The sequence below is a fragment of the Procambarus clarkii genome, chromosome 6 (assembly GCF_040958095.1).
Source record: "Procambarus clarkii isolate CNS0578487 chromosome 6, FALCON_Pclarkii_2.0, whole genome shotgun sequence".
NCBI lineage: Eukaryota > Metazoa > Arthropoda > Malacostraca > Decapoda > Cambaridae > Procambarus > Procambarus clarkii.
Window position 1 is genome coordinate 45,291,096 of NC_091155.1, and position 23,319 is coordinate 45,314,414.

The 23,319-nt window shown below is 41.9% G+C and overlaps 1 protein-coding gene across 1 annotated transcript; it reads right to left on the bottom strand.

The window, feature by feature from the left end:
- Positions 1-8,121: 8,121 nt before the first annotated feature.
- LOC138355092 (zinc finger protein 98-like) lies at positions 8,122-11,129 on the bottom strand. Its single transcript, XM_069309792.1, has 2 exons — positions 10,124-11,129; positions 8,122-9,361 (listed from the first exon to the last, which is right to left on the bottom strand). Exons 1-2 carry the CDS (start codon positions 10,905-10,907, stop codon positions 9,240-9,242), a joined length of 906 nt encoding a protein of 301 aa, XP_069165893.1. The 5' UTR covers positions 10,908-11,129; the 3' UTR covers positions 8,122-9,239.
- Between the last annotated feature and the right edge of the window lie 12,190 nt (positions 11,130-23,319).

Consider the following 23,319-nt stretch of genomic DNA (forward strand, 5'->3'; position numbering starts at 1 on the left):
AGAGCATCCCCTTATGTGTTTCCTTATATGAGAGAGAGAGAGAGAGAGAGAGAGAGAGAGAGAGAGAGAGAGAGAGAGAGAGAGAGAGAGAGAGAGAGAGAGAGAGAGAGAGAGAGAGAGAGAGAGATATATAGAGAGAGAGAGAGATATAGAGAGAGAGAGAGAGAGGGAGAGAGAGAGAGAGAGAGAGAGAGAGAGAGAGAGAGGGAGAGGGAGAGGGAGAGGGAGAGGGTAAAATTATCCACTGAGGTCTGATTAAGTCCTTTTGGGGACCTTAATCATTAGGACGTCCAATGATTAACGCAAAGTGAAGCGTATTCAGATGGTATATTGACAACATTCAGCATATCTCATAATGACCTTGTAGTACTTGGTGCACAAATACCTTTTCCATAGGAATCGCAAAACATAATTAAACACAACTGTACCGTACAGTGTTATATATTTATTTCAGTTTGAACTATTTTTAACATTAACATTCCAACATTCATTTTAGCAAGTTCTCTCATAATGACGTGTGGGTTAGCAATGTCAAAGGCTGACTTAAGATCTAGGAAAGTGGTATATGACCTATCAGTATGCAGGGTGAGGAATGTGGTAATACAGTGATGTACACTCTTTCCATGCATAAAGCCATATATCTGGGGAGACAACATATTATTAATTTTGTAAAGGAGACGGTTGAGAACCATCTTCTCAAGACACTTATAGAGACAACTAGTGAGGGAGACTGGGCATAAAGCACTCGGCTGGTGAGGTTTAGGAATGGGAATAATAACACTGTTGGTTCATGACTTAGGAAGCTCCCCAGTTACATAGCTCATATTATACAATTGAAGAAAGGTATTCCTTGGAACTAGCAGAAGCATAAGCAGTATGCCGTAAGTAACTCCATCCTCCCCGGGTGATGTAGCTTTGCCTTTATGTAGAGCAGAATCTAGTTTGTATTCAGTAAAAAGCATGTCACAGTCATCCTCTTGATGAAGCATGAAGTCAAGGAACCTTGCCCTATCAGTATATCTATCATTTAATTCATTCTGTGAGGGTAGAGGAAGACTGTCAAAGCTGGAAGTCATGGCCCAAGCATCAACAAGATCATTTGCTCTGTGCAGAGGATTAGGGTACGAGATCTCTGCAGCATTTTTCCCTTTGATCTTGTTGATATCCTTCCATGCCCGACTTAGTGGCGTGTGAGAATTGAGACCACGGACAAAAGTTTCCCAGTCTGTCTGCCTCAGCTCCACCATACGTTCCCTGGCCTTAGCCAGAGCCGCTTGAAAGAGCCGAAGCATTTCAGCAGTGCGGGTCCTTCTACAAGCTAGTCCAATTATTCTGGCAGTGCGTTTTAGTGCATGCAATTTAGAATCATTATAATAAGCATAAGTGCTATGACCAGTGTAATTTGGGTTACGTGGCCTGGACGATGAATCAAGTGATTCTATAAACTGCTCGATAGTACCTGTGAGCTCATTGTTAAAATCTTCAACTGATGAAGGCTCAGATGAACTGCACCATTCTGACACATGAGCAACAAGATTGTCTCGTTGATCGATGGGCACAGCCAGCCTCTTCCGCTTGAACACTCCACCAGGGAGGATAGAGCTTCCAATGCTTACAGTGGCTAATATGGCCAGATGATCAGACGCCATAACTGGCACTATTGACGAGGCGCACACGGTGTGGGAGACGTTGACACCGAGACATAGATCAAGAATACCTCCGTAGATATGCGTTGGTTCAAGGTCACCCACAATCTGTGCATCATCGTGGCTACCTAATAGTGACACCAGTTGGTTGCCGTTACGATTACTGAACTGCGAATTACCAATATTCCTATGGCTAGCGTTATAATCACCTATAATGATGGTAGGCTCAGTCTGAATACAGATAGGAAGGTCAGCATAATTAAAGTTACAAGGAGTTGATTATTTAGTACATAGTTGTTTTTCTCTTTAACTGGATGATAGAGGGGGAGTCTTTAACGTGATTGGGAATACATACATACACACATGCATACATACATACATACATACATACATACATACATACATACATACATACATACATACATACATACATACATACATACATACATACATACATGCGTACATACATACATGCGTACATACATACATACATACATACATACATACATACATACATGCATACATACATACATACATACATACATACATACATACATACATACATACATACATACATACATACATACACGTCCAGTCAGCATATAGCTATTTCGGGACAAAATCCAATACAGTTTATATTGGTGAGACGCCACTGTGATGAGGAGTTTAAATATCACAGGAACTGTAGGTTAATGTGTGACATAAGTGAGGTTAGATGAGGCATCTACAAGCATCAGCTGGAGGCTGATGGAGTGTTGTGGAGGCTGGTGGTACTATGCCCAGATGTTGGAGGGTGGATTTGACTCTCCCACCCTCCCTCCCCCTCCCCCCCCCCCCCACATTGACCGCAGTACGTCTAAGGTTACTTTCCACTCTCGCTTACCAAGGGTATAACCCCCGCCCCCCCCCCCCCAACACACACACATGCATCAAATTCTTAACTTACAATATTTATTATTTACCAATTTATGTTACTACACTGATTCTCAATTTCACAATATTGTATAAACTTTGATGAATCGCTCGTCTATGGGTCATCCAATAATGTTAGCAGACTTCTAGATGTTACCACTGCTAGGTTTAGGCTCAGCTACAAGTACCTCTGGAAGTTTGTAACATCTGATGATGTAGATTTGACTAAATGTAAACTATGTCAGCAGAACTATTCGCATACTTTGAGTCATTATATAATGGAATGTGAAAAATAGCGGAATTTAAAGATAACAACATCAATAGTGTCCATGAAATGTGTAAGTACTTCATTCATAATGATGTGCTGCCCGAAATCTTAGCGAAGTATCCAAAATTTGCTTACTGTAGGTAATGCATACACATGACTGTAAAGCTGCCGCCCAGTTGGGTGGGTGTGGAGCACATGACTGTAAAGCTGCCGCCCAGTTGGGTGGGTGTGGAGCACATGACTGCAAAGCTGCCGCCCAGTTGGGTGGGTGTGGAGCACATGACTGTAAAGCAGCCGCCCAGTTGGCTGGGTGTGGAGCACATGACTGTAAAGCTGCCGCCCAGTTGGGTGGGTGTGGAGCACATGACTGTAAAGCAGCCGCCCAGTTGGGTGGGTGTGGAGCACATGACTGTAAAGCAGCCGCCCAGTTGGGTGGGTGTGGAGCACATGACTGTAAAGCTGCCGCCCAGTTGGCTGGGTGTGGAGCACATGACTGTAAAGCTGCCGCCCAGTTGGGTGGGTGTGGAGTACATGACTGTAAAGCTGCCGCCCAGTTGGGTGGGTGTGGAGCACATGACTGTAAAGCTGCCGCCCAGTTGGGTGGGTGTGGAGCACATGACTGTAAAGCTGCCGCCCAGTTGGGTGGGTGTGGAACACATGACTGTAAAGCTGCCGCCCAGTTGGGTGGGTGTGGAGCACATGACTGTAAAGCTGCCGCCCAGTTGGGTGGGTGTGGAGTACATGACTGTAAAGCTGCCGCCCAGTTGGGTGGGTGTGGAGCACATGACTGTAAAGCTGCCGCCCAGTTGGGTGGGTGTGGAGCACATTACTGTAAAGCTGCCGCCCAGTTGGCTGGGTGTGGAACACATGACTGTAAAGCTGCCGCCCAGTTGGGTGGGTGTGGAGCACATGACTGTAAAGCTGCCGCCCAGTTGGGTGGGTGTGCAGCAAAACTAGTAACTGTGCGACTCCTCATAAATGTAAAGTGCCTTGTATAGTGACTGTTGTGAGCCTCTTGTTGAATCACTTGTGACACAAAAGATTACTGATGTGTGTATTTGTGGTGGTGATTAAATATGTATGTGTATGTATATATGTATACGTATGAATATGTACATGTATGCATAAGTATGTGTACATTAATAATTTTGTAACTAGCGTCAAAAGATTGTTATTTGCTTAGCTAAACGAACTAGAGGGTTCAGTTCCTGAACCGATTATGTGCCTCTGTAATCCTTTACACCACCGCCCACGGGATGTGTATTATGGGGTGCATAATAAAGAAAGAAAATGAATGGACCGAACCCCACAAATCATTTAGCTAAGCAAGTTACAATCTTGATGAGCTAGTTACAAAATTCACTATAAGTCGTCACATCATAAATGGGTTCGAGATGGACCACAAGTAGTGCATTATATAATTTATCAGTATTGTGCAGCCTGTGATCCCCGCCTGGCTGGATACTGATACCTAGGTAATTTTTATGTGTCCGGACACCGGCGATAAGGTGATATTATTTATTTAACTTAAGATATATATATTTTTAAATGTTGTCACATTAACGGCTACATCTTCCTTTCTTCTGACATATAGATTTTTAAGATTAATTAAAATATATGGAAACTAATTATACAATTTATTGGCTGGTGTGCAGGGCTTCACACTCTCAGAGCTAGCCATCAAGTCAAGCTAGCCATCGTTAATTACAATATCTAGATCAAACTAACATTGATTTTCAAAAGGTTGTATATTTTCCATCAATGGAGAGCATCAGCCAAGAAGCCTTCTTTAAAATATGAATATCGTTCCTCACCCAATAAGATCTAATCTCTGAATAAAACGCAAAAAACGACTTGATTGTAACCTATCCACCGCTGCCCATTGGATGGGGGAGAGGGGGTTATGTGTAGGATAAACATATCAATTGTGACACTAGCCCTCCATATATGTCAGTTGCTTAAATTATAAACTGTACTTGTGGTCGGTCTCGAGCCCATTGTTGATGTGACAATGTGCATTGACTTTTGTAACTAGCTTATCAAGATTATAACTTCCTTGGCTATATGAATTGTGGGGCTCAGTCCCTGAGCCCATTATGCGCCTCTGTAACACTCCACTATCGCCCATAGGATGGGTATGGGGTGCATAATAAATGAACTAAAATAAGCTCTGCCTTTTTGATAACATATACAATTATAAGCTTTATTTGTGAATCTCAATTAATTAAGCAATATATCACAGAGCCTGTAGGGTTCGGTGAGATGAGCGAAGAGACATGTGAGATTTCACATAAGTACAGTACATGGTAGTTTAAGTAGCGAACGCATGTCAACGAATAACGAGTATATATAACAACACTATTGTCCTATGAAGTCGATTTAACTTCCAAACATATATTTTTTTAATAAATGTTAAATGTTTTCTGGCTAGCTATGTTAGATTTTATTAAAAATACGTATTCTACTTGTTAACATTATAATTTAAATTTGTGATAATTTGTGCAGAGAAGTGCGACAACTGGATATGCCAACAAACACTTTCCAAACAACGATATATCTTGGATAAGTCGTTCCACAACATTGACGCTTGGACCGTCGACTTCCTTTGATGCTACTTATTTACTTATTTCATAATGAAATTATATTAGTTTGGAGTAAATATATGTTTTCTCATGTTCTGCATTCAGCACCCACATTATAGTAAATATACCATATTACTTCATTACTTAAATAATGCTAGGAGGGTTTGAGTAGCTTTGGGTCTTTAGTGGACAGAATCTCCAATAGATGGGGCGAGAGTCGCTCCCTCTCTCTCGCCCGAGCAAGAGTCGAAACTTAATTTAAAATTGATATATCTTTGTTCTCGAACATGATATATTTCATTTGGTGAAATCATAATAATGTTCATATCTCGGTCTTTCTGGAGGCATATAAGATTTTAGGCTTTATTAGCGTATCTTTGATAATTATACAATATATCGGCAAGTGCGTAGGCGTCTGCACTCCATGCCCGACAAGCTACTGAGCGCTACTATAAAAACATATGTATCTTCACTTGAGCTATAAATATGTCTATTGTAATGTATTGAAAATGAAGCTCTTATTTCTATCTTGCTTAAGACATATAAAACATTTGTGTTTATTAACGAATTTACGTGAAATAAACATTGATCTGAGAGAGAGTTGCTCTGTCGTTCAGTCTGTACGGGGTGGGAGCTCCGTAATTTTTAAAATACATGTATCTTCATTAGAACTTTAAATATGTCTATGGTAAAGTGTTTAAAGTGAAGCTTATATGTCTGCCTTTCTTGAGACATATAAAACATATATGTTTATTAACGAATTCACGTGAAATAAACATTGTTCTGAGAGAGAGTTGCTCGGTCGATCAATCTGTCCGGGGTTAAAGCTCGGCTATTATAAAAGTACATGTATCTTCGCTTTAAATTTAAATATGCCCATGGTAAGGTATTTAGAATGAAGCTTATATTTCTATCTTTCTTGTGACATATAAAACTCTTACGTTTATTAAGGAATCTGTGTGAAATAGGCATGGTTCTGAGATGAATGCTGCGGTTTTCGAGCTCGACGCGCGGCAATGGACGCCTTAAACATCCAGTGGGTGTTATTGGACCCTATACCCATTTTATTTGTGGTTGGAGCCCCATACCCATTCTATGGGTGGTTGGAGCCCCATACCCATCCTGTGGGTTGTAGTGGACGCCATACTCATCCTGTGGGTGGTATTGGACCCCATACCCTTCCTGTGGGTGGATGTGATCCCCATACTCATCCTGTGGGTGGATGTGACCCTCATACCCATCCTGTGGGTGGTATTGGACCCCTTTCCCACCTAACAGGCGGTAGGTGACAATATACCCATCCTAGCTATAGTTGGTATAGTAGACACAATACTGTCCTGTTTGCAGTAGTTTACCCCATAGACATTCAAATGTAACATCGTTTTCTGTTAGCGTTCCTACAAAACATTCTTTAAAGATTTTTAAAGCCAAACTATGGTATATAATATTGATTGGTGAAGCACTGTTATTCTATGTAATAATTTATAGTGCTTATTATAATTTACTAAGAACAACTAATATTTCTCAAAACAAAACTACGAGCCTTCAATAGGATATAGCTGATCTGTAATATTATAAGAGCATGGACAACAGTAGGTAAATTTCACAACCCATGTGGGACCTGAAAACTACAATTTTCCTTATAATTGAACCAATCACGAATATTCTGCTATCTATGTTGACGGACGGGTACTGTGACACGTAAATTGGTACGTGAGGAAGAGTTTGGACCTTGGTAAAAAAAGTAACTGGGAATATATCACATATTTACTAATTCATATTCAACATATTGACTTTAAGCATTAAGTCATATATGTGCTGTCTTGTGTGAGAACGGGTTGCAGCCTCAAGAACTGAGGTGTGGGTAGCCGGCGCGGGGGGTCTGGGGCTCCCCCTTCCTCCTCCCGGGGAGGGGGGAGCTGCGCAGACAGCGGCGCGGCAGTGTGTGACGTCACACTAGTTTGCTTGTTTTCGGTTGGGGAGTTCTATCCACTAGTTCGGTTTTTGGTAGCAATTTTAACCAGAATAGGGGTTTGTTTTGGGGCGCTTACCTTTCTGGGTGCCTGTTCCGGTCGATGGCAGACATAGAATGCTTCCAACTACACGGGGGCTTCTATAGGCCATTGCTCCCCTTACCTCTCTGAGGGGGCCCGGTTCTGGCCGTGGTCCCCGGTAGGCCTAAGAACTCCATACACATGACTGATGCCAAAGTCTGACATTAGCATATCAGCCTGGGATAGCTCCGGGGAGCCGACGGGGCTCCCCCCAGAAAATATTATAAATTATAGTCATGGTAATATACTATAAATGAAAAATGCCACTTTATAAAATGGGTTAATACAAGTGGCAGTCAGGCTAATAGTATTATTGTCAGATAAGATAATATAATTGCCAGTATTCTAATAAAATTGTGTCAGGATAATATTATTGTCATTCAGGATAATATATTTACCAGCACGCTAATGTAACTGCCAGTGTCAGGCTAATATAATTGCCAGTCAGACTCATTTAATTGAGTCAGGATAATATAATTGCCAGTCAAGTTAATGCAATTATCAGTCAGCATATATGTAATATAATTGCAAATCAGTATAATATTATTGAAGGTTAAGATAATATAATTGTCAGTCAGGCTATTATAATTGTCGGATTCAGGGTAATATAATTGCCGGAGTCATGCTCACATAATTCAGTCAGGATAGTATAATTGATAGACAAGTTAATGTAATTATTAGTCTGGATACATATAATATACCTAGTAATTGCAAGTCTGATTAATACAATTGCCAGGCAAGATAATATAATTGCCAAAGTCAGGATAATATAATTGCCAGTCAGGATAATATAACTGCTAAACATAAATATCTCAGCCTGGCAAATATTATTTAACAGCTGAGTAATATATATTACTATACATCGTTGGGCTCGAGTAATATATATTTCCAACTCAGAAAATTATAAATGCCAGTTAGGCTAATATGAGTACTCAACTAAGGTTAGTCTTTTATCAGAATCTATCTTAAGGTACACAATAATGCAAGGGTTAGATCACTTTAACTACTGTAGATAGGCCAGACTACTAAAAAATCTGATGCAAATATAAATGAAGAGATTTAGCTGAAATAAATTCCAGTCTAATATATATTTGTTAATAATTTATATATCTCAGTCATTAAGCAAAATAACAAAAATTACTTTAATACCAGTATTTCATAAAAATAGTACAATAGTATATATATAAAACCACAGTTAAAAGTTAACAACCAACTAGAGTGCTTTTGGCTTGCTTTCAAGCCTTCAAATGTGGTGGCAGTGATGGCACTGCCAATGCCAGCACTGTGGCTGTGGAACATTGCCACGTTTCTTCTGTGGCAAAGAAGAAAATGGAATGGAAGCTATGAGGTACACAGATATCAACGAAGAAAATTGGTACCAGTTGTACAAACACGATCATGACAACAGAAAGGAAAACAGGGCAGGGGTTGGAGAGTGAGAAACAAGTTGACGTAAAGTAGCAACACCATGTTTTTGAATACAGTATATGGAATTGGGTAAGCTAAAACAGTATAAAAATATATAATAAAATAATGGTTGCAGCTATGGAGAGTGCAAGATATTTTCCTGATAAAGTTTACAATTTCTAACAATTTTAAAATTGGAAAAATGGTATTATAAGTTAATGAACTAATATGTGCTTTAAAATACATTATACTTAAAACATTTTCTGATTTATCTCTCACACTCAAAATGTTTAACCTATCACCCAAATGCACCGTCTTGTGAGTTTTCATACTACAAAGATGACCGAATCTCTTTTAAAACTCTCGACACTCATGAAGGTTTATCATTCAAATGCACTAACATGTGTGCTTTTATACCTTTACGTGATTTAAATAATCTGCCACATTTATCACACTCAAAAGGCCTTTCTTCTGTATGTACTAACATGTGTGCTTTTATACCTTTACGTGATTTAAATAATCTGCCACATTTATCACACTCAAAAGGCCTTGAGAGAGAGAGAGAGAGAGAGAGAGAGAGAGAGAGAGAGAGAGAGAGAGAGAGAGAGAGAGAGAGAGAGAGAGAGAGAGAGAGAGAGAGAGAGAGAGAGAGAGAGAGAGAGAGAGAGAGAGAGAGAGAGAGAGAGAGAGAGAGAGAGAGAGAGAGAGAGAGAGAGAGAGAGAGAGAGAGAGAGAGAGAGAGAGAGAGAGAGAGAGAGAGAGAGAGAGAGAGAGAGAGAGAGAGAGAGAGAGAGAGAGAGAGAGAGAGAGAGAGAGAGAGAGAGAGAGAGAGAGAGAGAGAGAGAGAGAGAGAGAGAGAGAGAGAGAGAGAGAGAGAGAGAGAGAGAGAGAGAGAGAGAGAGAGAGAGAGAGAGAGAGAGAGAGAGAGAGAGAGAGAGAGAGAGAGAGAGAGAGAGAGAGAGAGAGAGAGAGAGAGAGAGAGAGAGAGAGAGAGAGAGAGAGAGAGAGAGAGAGAGAGAGAGAGAGAGAGAGAGAGAGAGAGAGAGAGAGAGAGAGAGAGAGAGAGAGAGAGAGAGAGAGAGAGAGAGAGAGAGAGAGAGAGAGAGAGAGAGAGAGAGAGAGAGAGAGAGAGAGAGAGAGAGAGAGAGAGAGAGAGAGAGAGAGAGAGAGAGAGAGAGAGAGAGAGAGAGAGAGAGAGAGAGAGAGAGAGAGAGAGAGAGAGAGAGAGAGCTTCTGTATGTACTAACATGTGACGCATTATAGAGTGACGATCTCTAAACATTCTGCCACAATCATCACATTCAAAAGGTTTTTCATCATTGTGCATCATCATGTGAGTCTTCATATTTCCAAGGTGTCTCAACCTCATCCCACACTCTGGACACTTATGAGGTTTTTCACCCGAATGCACTAACATGTGAGTCTTCATACTTCCAAGCTGACTGAACCTCATCCCACACTCTGGACACTTATGAGGTTTTTCACCCGAATGCACTAACATGTGAGTCTTCATACTTCCAAGCTGACTGAACCTCTTCCCACACTCTGGACACTTATGAGGTTTTTCACCCGAATGCACTAACATGTGAGTCTTCATATGTCCAAGCTGACTGAACCTCTTCCCACACTCTGGACACTTATGAGGTTTTTCACCCGAATGCACTAACATGTGAGTCTTCATATGTCCAAGCTGACTGAACCTTTTCCCACACTCTGGACACTTATGAGGTTTTTCACCCGAATGCACTAACATGTGAGTCTTCATATGTCCAAGCTGACTGAACCTCTTCCCACACTCTGGACACTTATGAGGATTTTCACCCGAATGCACTAACATGTGAGTCTTCATACTTCCAAGCTGACTGAACCTCTTCCCACACTCTGGACACTTATGAGGTTTTTCACCCGAATGCACTAACATGTGTTTCTTCATATCTCCAAGATGAGTAAATACCTTCCCACACTCTGGACACTGGTGAGTCTTTTTCTTTATGATAGGTGCAGTTTGTGGGAAGGTTTTCTCCTCGGATGACTGCATGAGTGGTGATGCTGGGTGACGCCTCACGGTGGGACGTCAATGTTGAGGCTTAGGCAAGGCTTGAGTGTTGTTTCTTAGGCTGTTGTAGAGTTAGACTTGATGTGAGCACTTGTTGGTCAATGGTGGGCTTCTTCTTTATGATAGGTGCAGTTTGTGGGAAGGTTTTATGCTCATGTCTGGACACTCACCGTCCCGTGTTGTGATAATGGCGGCGACGCTCACCTAGGCGTTCCAGTGTTCTTTCTGGTGCCATATTTTATTTTTCTACTTCTTACTATTGTTTGTAACTGGTTTTCTACATTTAACTCTTATGTTTTCCTCTTTTTTTAATTAAAGGATATGCTTGAAATTCATTTATTAAAATACAATGGTACTCGTTTATATACTTTCTGAAGGAAACATTGCTCCCATGGTGAATGCACTACTTTGCATTCGTTTTATTTATTTTTTTCAATCAAATAAATCATCAATCAGTATATATGATTGGTAATAAACAAGTTGTAATAAATAGAATACCTTCAGACCCACAAAAAGTAGGCAAGACAATAAGCAAATACATTCATAAACAAATTTGTAATAGAGAAGGAGCACCACCGCTGGCTGGAAGGATACAAGACGCTTTGTACACTGACAACATCGCACACAAGTTCAAGTTCAAGTTCAAGTATGTTTATTGAGATAAGCAATAAATACATCTCAAAGAGATAGAGTAGCTTAGGCTATTTCTACCCCCCTCTACTTCAAGTCCCTCAAGGGGCGCACAAATTCAGTGAGTACAAATAGACAAATAACATTACAAGAATTCCATTTAACATTGCAGGTTAATATAGTAAGTACAGCATATAATTGTTACACTCTTGGGGCAAAATTCTTGTAGCTCCTAAGTATACTGTCTATTATACCATTATCACACATCCAAACAATTTGATGTGGTACACTATTTATTTCCTTATTTCTATAGTTTTCAATAAGTTGACACTCTAATACATAATGTTCTAAGGTGTGGGCGTGCGGCATACTGCATAATTTACACTCCTTATCTTTTTCACTGACATCAACACCGTATTGCCAGATATATTTATATCCTAATCTTAATCTCATGTAAATTGAATCCTTCCAAGTAGACTTTCCTTTACCATAAGTGAAGGACGAATTTGTATTTATTATTGAATAATTCTTAAGTGTGTTACTACTGTCCACCATTGCCATTCTCTTTATCATTTCTTCACCCTCCTGAATCATCTTCATTCTTCTTTTTATTTGTTTCAAGGTTAACTGACATACAACATCAACAAGAGTTTTTTCAGTGGCTCTCTTCGCTATGCCATATCAACTACATCATTCAACAGTATTCCCACATGTGAAGGGATCCACATGAATCTTACTTTATACCCAGTTTTTTCTAGTCTCTTAACATTCTCTCTACACTCTATCACAATATTCTGATATACTGGGCGTCTGCTATTTAAAGACTCTAACGCTCCTCCGCTGTCAATAAAGAAGCAAGCATTTTTACCACATTTGACTACTTCCTGTAATCCTGCTAATACTCCTTGGAGTTCAGCCTGAGTTGAAGAGACATTGTCAGTTAAGCGGCGTCCAATAACAGTATCTACAGTGCCGATGTCAGTGTACTCCCTGATCAAGACTCCACATCCTGCCTTCCCATCCCTAGCTACTGACCCATCACAATATACATGTAGAGTGTTTTCTGTAGGCAGTTTTCTAACTATACAATCATATGTTGCCCTCAGCTCTCCTATTTCATACATACTTTTTTTTCTTATGCAAGGGAGTAATTACTACATCTACATTACAATCCTTCCATGGTGGCGTAAATTTTCTCTTGGGCACAGCAATACACTCTGTAATAACATCATACTTTATAACATTATAACATAATTTATTCATATATACTCTCTTCTTCATCATACACTGTTCACTACTTCCCACCTTTTGAACCGAGAGGATTAATTCATTACCTCCCCCACCTCTCATTAATCTAATGGCAGAGGCTACATTTATCTCTGAAATTCTATCCCCAATACTCTGCAGATTCAACTCCATCCTCATTATCTCAATCATAGCATTTCTTGGGCATCCTAAGATAATTCTCATGGCTTCATTTTGTACCTTCTCCAATTTGCCCATCCTACCTTTACCAAAACTTGAAATGGCAGGTGCAGCGTAATCAATAAGAGATCTTACATTACTCAAGTATATCATTCGTAGCACAGGGACTCCCACTCCCTTTCCACAGCATGCCATGGCCTTCAGAGGTTGTAATCTCTTCCGACATTGAGCCAACAGTCTGTTCATCTCAGCTTCCAAACTCTCATGGGTATATCCAACATATATGCCTAAATATTTATATATATTGTAGCGAGTAGATTATCCCAATAATATACTCGCTCCAAATGCATTATTAATATTCCTGTCAACCTTTGGAGATGAATGAGGTGAGGCGTTGCCCGGGCAACACGGTGAGGTGTTGCCCGAGCATATAAGCAGCAGAATAGCAAACATTAACCACTGAGCACATCACCATTTGGTCTGGGAGACATCTCCCGTCACGCAGGGTGCAGTCGCACCTCCACAGATCTCCAGTATCATCTATTGATACTGGTGATGGCTCAAAAGGGCCACCACTTACGAGCTATTCATGCCTGTGCCACCTTTTGGGTGGCTTCATCTTCATCTTAACACATTCACAAGGGAGACATCTCCCGTCATGCAGGGTGCATTCGCACCTCCACAGATCTCCAGTATCAGCTCCTGATACTGGTAATGGCTTAAAATGGCCACCACTTACAAGCTATTTATGCCCGTGCCACCTTTTGGGTGGCTTCATCTTCATCTTAACACATTCACAAGGGAGACATCTCCCGTTATGCAGGGTGCATTCGCACCTCCACAGATCTCCAGTATCAGCTCTTGATACTGGTAATGGCTCAAAAGGGCCGCCACTTACGGGCTATTCATGCCCGTGCCACCTTTTGGGTGGCTTAATCTTTATCAATCATCATCAAACATTAACTAGTCTACTTTCAAGTGTGGTCTAGAGCAGACACTTGCGAGATACTGTACCGACGCTCAGTGCGCTCAACTCACACCAAAGTATCACCTGTGTACTTCTGTATATTCGACCAAATATATATATAGTATCTTAGTGTCTGTGTTTATTGTCACCATACTTTACGTAACAATAGAACCGTTACATTGGTGACCTAGTGAGGGAAAAAGAACACCTAGTCACAAACTAGATCTTCGTCATGGATTTATCTACCAGGTTTCCAGCATACAACGCAGATGAGCCAGAATTTTGGTTCATGCAGATGGAGGCTATTTTCGACCTTCACGAAATTTCGACTGAGAAAGCCCGATATGCCTGTACCCTGCCAACACTTACCTCGGAGGCTATGCACACTGCCTCCGCTGTCATCACCGGACACCAGGACGTACACTGCATTGAAGGCCGCTCTTCTACAGGCAGCAATGAAACGCCGCATTCAACAAAGGGACCAACTCCTCACTGACAAAAGATTAGCAGACAAAACACCAGCTCAGCTTCTGCGGCATATTCAGTATGTGATGCATACTGCAACTGGCCCAGCCCCCAGCAAGATTGTGAGATCACTGTGGATACAACTCTGTCCAAAACAAATTCAACCGGCCCTATTCAGTATGGCTGACGACACCCCATTAGCCCAGCTGGCTACACTGGCAGACCGGCTTCATACGACGTCAGATAACGCTACGCTGTCCCATCCCAGTGTAACACAGCAAACTACAGACACCCAACAACTCGACGTCCTCCAGAACCGGCGTTTCTTCCACCCAGGGAGGACGTACCATGCGAATCCAGTATCAGTCTCTAGGCGACAGCGAGAACATCGGGGAGAGCTTTGTTCTTACCACCAGAAGTTCGGACACCAAGCCCGCAACTGTAGGGCTCCTTGTTCCTGGTCGGGAAACTACTTCGGCGGGGACTGTTAACGGCCAGTGACCCCGCCATTTCAAACACTACACTGCTCTACATATCTGACGTCATAACCAAACGCCGTTTCCTCGTTGACACAGGTGCAGCAGCTAGTGTGTTGCCTCCCCCACTGGTCAAACCAACCCGTACTCCTGGTTTGGACTTACGAGCCGCCAATGGTACGTCCGTCCGTACATATGGGACCCGCGCCCTGGTTCTCGAGTTCGCCTCTCTGGGTCGCTTTACGTGGACTTTCCTCATAGCGGATGTGGAACAACCCATTCTTGGATGGGATTTCCTGCAACACCATCGACTTATGGTGGATCCCGCAGGTGCAGTACTTCGAGCCTCTCCTAGTACCTCTACACAAGTTAATATCGTCACCCCAGTCGCATCTACGGAACTTCAAGCACTCCTGGATGAATTCAAAGATGTGACCCAACCCGCCAGCCCTCGACCAGAGGTGCAACATACGATTACGCATCACATTACTACAACGGGAGCACCTACCTTCGCCAGACCACGCCGCCTGGCACCGGAACGACTGGCGGTAGCACGTGCTGAATTCAATAAGCTACAGGAGGCGGGAATAATCCGCCCTTTGAACAGTCCATGGGCTTCACCTCTCCATATGGTCCCGAAAACAGCCCCAGGGGAATGGCGCCCTTGCGGAGACTACAGGGCTCTCAACGTTCGTACTCTGCCGGATCGCTACCCAATACCACACATCCAGGATTTCTCACAGGGATTGAGCAACGCAACCGTTTTTTTTCGAAAATTGACCTTGTGCGGGCATTTCACCAGATCCCTGTGGAACCGGCAGACATTCCGAAAACAGCGATCACAACACCTTTTGGACTGTTTGAATTCGTCCGGAAGCCTTTTGGTCTACGGAATGCAACACAGACATTCCAACGCTTCATCGACCAAGTAGTTAAGGACCTTCCTTTTTGCTACGCCTACATTGACGATCTGCTGGTGGTCAGTACATCACCAACAGAACATCTGCTACACCTCCGACTCCTTCTCACCCGTCTGCGCAACTTCGGCTTGCAGCTCAACTCCGAGAAGTGTATTTTCCATGTTCCAGAGCTGGATTTCTTGGGACACCGTATGTCAGCAGCAGGGGTCCAACCACTAGAGAAGAAAATCGAGACAATCAAGGAATTCCCGCGCCCATCTACTCCAAAGAAGTTGCAAGAATTTCTTGGTGTAGTGAATTTTTATCATCGATTCACCCCACATTGTTCGGACATCTTGCGACACTTATACGACCTCTTACGTGGTCGGAAACTCACGTCCCGTCTTCCGTTGGAGTGGACTCCCCAGGCAGAGACAGCATTCACCGACATAAAACACAAGCTGGCGGAATTCACCTTGCTCGCACACCCAGTGTCTGACGCTCCCACCAATCTATCTACCGACGCTTCAAACACAGCAATTGGTGCTGTACTACAACAGCTCGTTGAAGGAGAATGGCGCCCAATTGCATTCTTTTCAGCGCGCCTGTCACCCACTGAAGAGAAGTACAGCACTTTTGATAGGGAACTGCTCGCCATCTACTCAGCCATACAACATTTCCGGCACTTTCTCGAGGGGCGGAACTTCCACATCCTCACAGACCACAAACCTCTCACTTATGCGCTGGCGGCCAAGGGTGATGCTCACTCTCCTCGAGTAGCCAACCACCTGGGATTTATTTCCCAATTTACCTCGGATATCCGTCATGTCAAAGGAACTAATAATGTCATAGCCGATGCACTGTCTCGACCCACCATAAACCACGTCGTGACAAACCCAGCTCAGGTGGACTATTGTGTAATCAGTAAGGCCCAACGGGAAGACCCTGATCTGCAGCGATTACGAACATCTGACACAGCTCTCCGGTTCATCGAGATTCCCATGGAAGGTGGCGGAAGGATAATCTGTGACACCTCACGGACGGGAGCACTTAGGCCCTACATTCCTGCCCAGTTTCGCTGGAAAACGTTCTCAGTATTTCACTCCCTAGCACACCCAGGAGTACGTGCTTCCCAGAAACTACTAACGGAGCGTGTTGTATGGCCAGGAATCAATGCCGATGTTCGACGATGGACTCGCTCATGTCTCCAGTGCCAGCGAGCGAAAACACATCGTCACACAAAGAGCCCTCTTCAATAGTTTCCGTTACCTTCTGACCGTTTCGAGGTGGTGCATGTAGACATCGTTGGACCATTACCGTCGGCAAGAGGATATTCTTATCTACTCACCTGCATCGATTGATTCTCCAGATGGCAGGAAGCAATCCCATTAATCAACATCTCAGCTGAGTCAGTTGTCCAGGCTTTCCTCTCTGGATGAGTCGCCCGTTTTGGCAGCCCCTCTGTCATCATCACCGACCAAGGACGACAGTTCGAATCATATCTATGGAAGGAACTTATGGAATTCCTCGGCACCACACAACCGAACCACAGCATACCACCCTGAGTCGAACGGAATGGTAGAATGCTTTTATAGACAACTAAAAGCTGCCCTAAGAGCTCAAGCACGCCCTGATGATTGGATCGACAACCTTCCATTAGTCTTGCTTGGCATCCGTTCGGCCACGAAGGAGGGCAGTGGATTCTCGGCAGCAGACTTAGTATACGGATCTAGCCTGCGGCTTCCGGGCGAATTCTTAACCCCAACGCCACTTATCACACCCCCAGACCCCACTTGTCCAGAAATTACGGGCGGCCATAAGAACATAAGAACAAAGGTAACTGCAGAAGGCCTATTGGCCCATACGAGGCAGCTCCTATTCTATAACCACCCAATCCCACTCATATACTTGTCCAACCCGTGCTTGAAACAATCGAGGGACCCCACCTCCACAATGTTACGCGGCAATTGGTTCCACAAATCAACAACCCTGTTACTGAACCAGTATTTACCCAAGTCTTTCCTAAATCTAAACTTATCCAATTTATACCCATTGTTTCGTGTTCTGTCCTGTGTTGATACTTTTAATACCCTATTAATATCCCCCCGGTTATGTCCATTCATCCACTTGTAAACCTCTATCATGTCACCCCTAACTCTTCGCCTTTCCAGTGAATGCAACTTAAGCTTTGTTAATCTTTCTTCATATGAAAGATTTCTAATTTGGGGAATTAACTTAGTCATCCTACGCTGGACACGTTCAAGTGAATTTATATCCATTCTATAATATGGCGACCAAAACTGAACTGCATAATCTAAATGGGGCCTAACTAGAGCAAGATATAGCTTGAGAACCACACCAGGTGTCTTGTTACTAACGCTGCGATTAATAAATCCAAGTGTCCGATTTGCCTTATTACGAACATTTATGCATTGATCCTTTTGTTTTAAATTCTTACTAATCATAACTCCCAGATCCCTTTCGCAATCCGACTTCGCAATCACAACACCATCTAGCTCGTATCTTGTAACTCTATCATCATTACCTAACCTCAGAACTTTACATTTATCAGCATTAAACTGCATCTGCCAATCCTTTGACCATTTCAAAACCCTATCTAGATCAACTTGAAGTGATAGTGAGTCCTCCTCCGAATTAATTTCCCTACCGATTTTCGTATCATCGGCAAATTTGCAAATGTTGCTACTCAAACCTGAATCTAAATCATTTATATATATTATAAACAAAGAGGGAATCAAAACAGAGCCACACACAGAAACTATTTGGATTGAATTAAACGAAAAAGCTAATAATATTATAATAGGAGTAATATATAGGCCACCAAATTTAGACAGAATGGAAGCAAAGCATCTATGGGATGAAATATCTAGAGCATCTAGATCTAACAGTATTTATGTCATGGGTGACTTTAATTTTAGCGGAATAAACTGGTTGAACAAAACAGGGAATAGTGAAGCAGAAGATTTTCTAGAATTAATTGACGATTGCTTTCTTACGCAACACATTAAGGAACCAACACGGGAAAATAATATTTTAGATTTAGTGTTAACTAACAGGGAAACGCAAATTAATGACATCGAAATAGGGAGTGAGCTAGGGAGCAGTGATCACAAAGAAATCAGATTTAGCATAGAATGGAATAGACCAGTAGGAGAAAATTCTGTTAAAGTGCCAGATTTTCGAAAAGCTGATTTTAATAGCCTAAGAAATTTTTTGGGTCAAATTGATTGGAAAGCCTTGGGTATGGGGTGTGGGCCGGTCTTGGAGCGAGACATGAACCCAGCGATAGGTGACTTAAATGGGGATTTCGATGTGGATTCAATATATAACTTATTTAAGAATATTCTAAACAAAGCACAGGAACGTAGTATACCATACAAATTGAATAGATCGTATACTAATGACCCAAAGTGGATAACAAAGAATTTGAAGAACCTTATAGGTAAAAAGAGAGCTTGGTACAAAAGGATTAAAAATGGGGAGGTCACTTTAGAACAGGAATTCGTACAACTGGTTAGAAATGTTAAAAAAGAGATAAGGAAAGCAAAAAGAAACTATGAAGTTCGCATAGCAGGGCAAGCAAAGACAAATCCTAAAGGGTTTTTTTCAGTTATATCGTACTAAGACTAGGGAAAGGATAGGTCCATTAAAAACTGAGACAGGTCAAATAACAGATAGTGATGAAGAGATGAGTAGTATTTTTAATAAATATTTTGTATCTGTATTTACTAAAGAGGAACTTAACAATATGCCTTCAGCCGAACAAGTCTATGTGGGTGGGGACGAGGACAGGTTGACGAGTTTAGCAGTTACCAGGGAGGATGTTCTTAAACAAATAGTAAAACTCAAACCAAACAAATCCCCAGGGCCGGATGAAGTGTTTGCTAGGGTGCTTAAAGAATGCAAAGAGGAGCTTTGTGACCCACTGTCAACCATATTTAATAAATCAATAGAGTCAGGCAGAGTGCCAGAGTTTTGGAAAGTTGCTAATGTGATACCAGTTTTTAAGAAAGGAGATAGATCACTTGCGTCTAACTATCGACCAATTAGCCTAACGTCTATTGTGGGAAAGTTACTCGAATCTATAATAGCAAATAAAATTCGTCTTCATCTTGAAAAACATAAATTAATAATTGAGTCGCAACATGGTTTTATAAATGGCCGTTCATGTTTAACAAATTTGTTATCTTTTTATTCTAGCAGTGTTGAGGCAGTTGATAGTGGTAAGGATTGCGATGTTGTATACCTTGACTTTAGCAAAGCTTTTGATACAGTGCCACATGAAAGACTGATTAAAAAAATAGAGTCTCATGGTATTGGGGGTGCTATATTAAGCTGGATTAGGGCATGGCTATACCAAAGGAAACAGAGAGTTAGTATAAATGGAATCAAGTCAGAGTGGGAAAATGTTGTAAGTGGAGTGCCTCAAGGCTCTGTCCTGGGACCTCTGTTGTTTATAATATATATAAATGATTTAGATTCAGGTTTGAGTAGCAACATTTGCAAATTTGCCGATGATACGAAAATCGGTAGGGAAATTAATTCGGAGGAGGACTCACTATCACTTCAAGTTGATCTAGATAGGGTTTTGAAATGGTCAAAGGATTGGCAGATGCAGTTTAATGCTGATAAATGTAAAGTTCTGAGGTTAGGTAATGATGATAGAGTTACAAGATACGAGCTAGATGGTGTTGTGATTGCGAAGTCGGATTGCGAAAGGGATTTGGGAGTTATGATTAGTAAGAATTTAAAACAAAAGGATCAATGCATAAATGTTCGTAATAAGGCAAATCGGACACTTGGATTTATTAATCGCAGCGTTAGTAACAAGACACCTGGTGTGGTTCTCAAGCTATATCTTGCTCTAGTTAGGCCCCATTTAGATTATGCAGTTCAGTTTTGGTCGCCATATTATAGAATGGATATAAATTCACTTGAACGTGTCCAGCGTAGGATGACTAAGTTAATTCCCCAAATTAGAAATCTTTCATATGAAGAAAGATTAACAAAGCTTAAGTTGCATTCACTGGAAAGGCGAAGAGTTAGGGGTGACATGATAGAGGTTTACAAGTGGATGAATGGACATAACCGGGGGGATATTAATAGGGTATTAAAAGTATCAACACAGGACAGAACACGAAACAATGGATATAAATTGGATAAGTTTAGATTTAGGAAAGACTTGGGTAAATACTGGTTCAGTAACAGGGTTGTTGATTTGTGGAACCAATTGCCGCGTAACATTGTGGAGGTGGGGTCCCTCGATTGTTTCAAGCACGGGTTGGACAAGTATATGAGTGGGATTGGGTGGTTATAGAATAGGAGCTGCCTCGTATGGGCCAATAGGCCTTCTGCAGTTACCTTTGTTCTTATGTTCTTATGTTCTTATGAGGTCCCAGGACAGAGCCTTGAGGCACTCCACTTACAACATTTTCCCACTCTGACTTGATTCCATTTATACTAACTCTCTGTTTCCTTTGGTATAGCCATGCCCTAATCCAGCTTAATATAGCACCCCCAATACCATGAGACTCTATCTTTTTAATCAGTCTTTCATGTGGCACTGTATCAAAAGCTTTGCTAAAGTCAAGGTATACAACATCGCAATCCTTACCACTATCAACTGCCTCAACAATGCTAGAATAAAAAGATAACAAATTTGTTAAACATGAACGGCCATTTATAAAACCATGTTGCGACTCAATTATTAATTTATGTTTTTCAAGATGAAGACGAATTTTATTTGCTATTATAGATTCGAGTAACTTTCCCACAATAGACGTTAGGCTAATTGGTCGATAGTTAGACGCAAGTGATCTATCTCCTTTCTTAAAAACTGGTATCACATTAGCAACTTTCCAAAACTCTGGCACTCTGCCTGACTCTATTGATTTATTAAATATGGTTGACAGTGGGTCACAAAGCTCCTCTTTGCATTCTTTAAGCACCCTGGCAAACACTTCATCCGGCCCTGGGGATTTGTTTGGTTTGAGTTTTACTATTTGTTTAAGAACATCCTCCCTGGTAACTGCTAAACTCGTCAACCTGTCCTCGTCCCCACCCACATAGACTTGTTCGGCCGAAGGCATATTGTTAAGTTCCTCTTTAGTAAATACAGATACAAAATATTTATTAAAAATACTACTCATCTCTTCATCACTATCTGTTATTTGACCTGTCTCAGTTTTTAATGGACCTATTTAATTTTAATGGACCCATTAATTTTAATGGACCATGACAAACATTCGGCCTACACCACCACGCCAACCGACAACTCGTGCTACATATGTGCCTCATGAGCTCCACACAACTGAACACGTGTTTGTAAGAGTCGACGCTGTTCGACGCCCTCTACAGTCACCTTACGAAGGACCATTTAAAGTGGTTTCTCGAACACCGAAGTTCTTCACCATTGAATGCCGAGGACAGCGGGTAAACATCTCCATCGATCGCCTTAAACCAGCACACTGTGACGCTGCCCCAGACATCCCTCCAGAGACACATCCGCCGACTACGCAGTTCACTTTTCGACCACAGTTACCAGCAGCACCGCCACCTACGACAACGAACGATCCTGTACGACCTCCCACCCTACAACCCCAGTTACCAGCCGCACCACAACCTGATCCTACGACGACGGACGATCCTGTGCGACCTCCCACCCTACGACCCCAGTTAGATGACATCAGCGAAGAGGAGGAAGTTAACTTTGATGGTTATGTAACGCGAGCAGGGCGTACAATTCACAGACCAGCTAAGTTCCTTGATCAAGTACTTTTCCTTTCATCCCCTGGGTGTGGGAGTTCTGTAGCGAGTAGATTATCCCAATAATATACTCGCTCCAAATGCATTGTTAATATTCCTGTCAACCTTTGGAGATGAATGAGGTGAGGCGTTGCCCGGGCAGAATAGCAAACATTAACTAGTCTACTTTCAAGTGTGGTCTAGAGCAGACACTTAATTGCGAGATACTGTACCGACGCTCAGTGCGCTCAACTCACACCAAAGTATCACCTGTGTACTTCTGTATATTCGACCAAATATATATATAGTATCTTAGTGTCTGTGTTTATTGTCACCATACTTTACGTAACAATAGAACCGTTACAATATTAACTCTCTATATTTTTACCGTTTATTTTCAATACAATGGGGCTCCGACTTCTACATTCAAACTTAGTTTTGTTTTCATTAACCACCAGTCCCATATGATGACACAGGTTTCCGAAATTGTCCAACACTGTTTGAACCTTTGAAATATCTTTGCCCTGAAACAAAATATCATCGGCATATATGATCGGAGTTACCCCATTTGAGTATCTCTCAGATGCTATCTTATTCATTAGTACATTAAACAGGGTGGGACTCAACACTCCTCCCTGAGGTGTGCCGAGTTCAAAAGACCTCACACCTGACACAACTTTGATACCACACCTAAGCCTTCCTTTCGTAAAGATAATCCCCTATCCAGCCCAATAATTTCCCTTTAACACCAAGACCAGCTAATTCAT